The sequence below is a fragment of the Geospiza fortis genome, unplaced genomic scaffold (genome assembly GCF_000277835.1).
Source record: "Geospiza fortis unplaced genomic scaffold, GeoFor_1.0 scaffold31, whole genome shotgun sequence".
NCBI lineage: Eukaryota > Metazoa > Chordata > Aves > Passeriformes > Thraupidae > Geospiza > Geospiza fortis.
Genome location: NW_005054483.1, coordinates 10,137 through 12,287, shown reverse-complemented (window position 1 = coordinate 12,287; position 2,151 = coordinate 10,137). Strand labels below are relative to the sequence as shown.

At 63.1% G+C, this 2,151-nt stretch overlaps 1 protein-coding gene across 1 annotated transcript in view; it reads right to left on the bottom strand.

The window, feature by feature from the left end:
• Positions 1-94: 94 nt before the first annotated feature.
• Positions 95-2,151, bottom strand: part of DTX1 (deltex E3 ubiquitin ligase 1) — a gene marked incomplete at its 5' end in the record, with an annotated part of 8,973 nt that continues 6,916 nt past the window's right edge. The window contains 3 exons of the mRNA XM_031063142.1: positions 95-154; positions 460-549; positions 632-838. Coding sequence (XP_030919002.1) covers positions 95-154; positions 460-549; positions 632-838 — 357 coding nt within the window. The remainder of the gene's footprint in view (positions 155-459; positions 550-631; positions 839-2,151) is intronic.

Here is a 2,151-nt window from a genome sequence, read left to right as displayed (position 1 = left end):
ATCCCATCCCATCCCATCCCATCCCATCCCATTCTCTCCCTTCCCATTCTACCCTATCCCATCCCATCCCATCCCATCCCATCCCTTTTCTTCCTCATCCCATCCCATTCCTTCCCATCCCATCGCATCCATTCTCCTCCCATCCCTTCCCATTCTATTGCCCCCATTCCTTCTCTTCCCATCTCATCCCATCCTTTCTCTTCTCATTCCATCCCACCCCATTCCTAACCATCCCATCCCACCCCACCCCATCCCATACCTTCCCTTCCCCACCCCATCCCCACTCTCCATCCCATCCATCCTCTTTCCACCTCTTCCCTTCCCATTTTGTGCCATCCTCTCATTCCATCCCCTCCCATTCCTTCCATCCCATCCCATCCCATCCCATCCCATCCCATCCCATCCCATCCCATCCCATCCCATCCCATGCCATCCCATCCCACCCCACCCCAGTCCCACCTTCCTGCCCTTCTCGTTGTCGGGCAGGTAGCAGTGCCGTGGGAAGCCTCGTGCCGTGAATTTCTTGCCGGGGTTGGGATGTTCCGGGCCCTGGGTGGGTGTGGGGACAGGGGGTGAGCGGGGACACGGGGACACGGGGTGGGGTCACCACCCCACGGGGGTCCCCCCTCACCTGGATGCCGGTGGGGATGTCGTAGACGATCCGGATGGTTTTGGAGTCGGTGTATCCCGGGAGGGAGTGGGGGATGAGGTGGAACTCCATCTTCCCGGGGGGCTGCGTGCCCGTCTTCTCCCCGTAAATGGCCTTGCAGGTGGGGCACTGCAGGCTCCCGTCCTGGGGGCACCGCGGGCATCTGGGGTGGCACCTCCCAGCACCCACCTGGACCCCCCAGCACCCACCCTGCACCCACCTGCAGCCCCCCCAGAACTCACCCAACACCCACCCTGCACCACCTGGACCCTCCAGCACCCACCTGGGCCACCCAGCACCCCCCAGCACCAACCCAGTACCCACCTGGAACTGCCCAGCACCCACCCAGCACCACCTGGACCACCCAGCACTCCCCAATACCCACCTGGAGCCCCCAGCACCCACCTGGAACTGCCCAGCACCCACCCCTGCCTCCACCCTGACCCCACCCAACACCCACCCAGCACCCATCCAATGCCCACACCCACTCCAGCACCCACTCAACCCCCCAAATCCACCCAGCACCCAGCCAGCACCTAGCTGGAACATTCCAGAACTCCCCAGCACCCACCCAGAAGCCCTCACACCCACCCAGCACCCACCTGGACCCCCTCAGCACTCACCCAACACCCAGTACCCACCCAGAACCCACTCAACACTCCCCAGTACCCACCCAACAACCCACCCAGCTCCCTCCAACACCCACCCAGTAGTCACCCAGCACCCACCTGGAACCTCTCAGCCCCTCCAGCGCCCACCCAGCACCCCTGACACCCACCAAGCACCCACCCAACATCCACCTGGATCCCCCCAGCACACACCCAACACCCACTTGGACCCACCCAACACCCACCTGGAACTGCCCAGCATCCACCCAGCACCCCTACAGTGACCCCCAAAAAACTCCCTTACCCCCCAAAAAAACCTTAAACCCAAAAAACCAGTGTTCTTTATCTTCGGAACTGCTCAGCACCCACCCAACACCCACCTGGATCCCCCAGCACCCACCCAGCACCACCTGGACTACGCCACCACCCGCCTGGATCCCCCAGCACTCACCCAACACCCACCCAGCACCCACCTGGAACTGCTCAGCACCCACCTAACACTCATCTGGACCTCCCAGCACCCACCTGGATTCCCCCAGCACTCCCCAACACCTACGTGGACCTCCCCAGCACCCACCCAACACTCCCCAGCACCCCTCAGCACCCATCTGGACCCATCCAGCGCCTCTCAGCACCCACCTGGATCCCCCCACCACTCCCCAACACCCAGAACCCATTCAACATTCTCCAGTACCCACCCAACACCCACCCAGCACCCAGCTGGAACCCCTCAGCCCCCTCCAACACCCACCCAGCACCCCTGACACCCTCCCAGCTCCCACCCAGCACCCATCTGGACCCAACCAGCGCCCACCCAGCACCCACCTGGGCCCCTTCAGCACTCACCCAACACCCAGTACCCACCCAGAACCCATTCAACACCCACCCCGCATC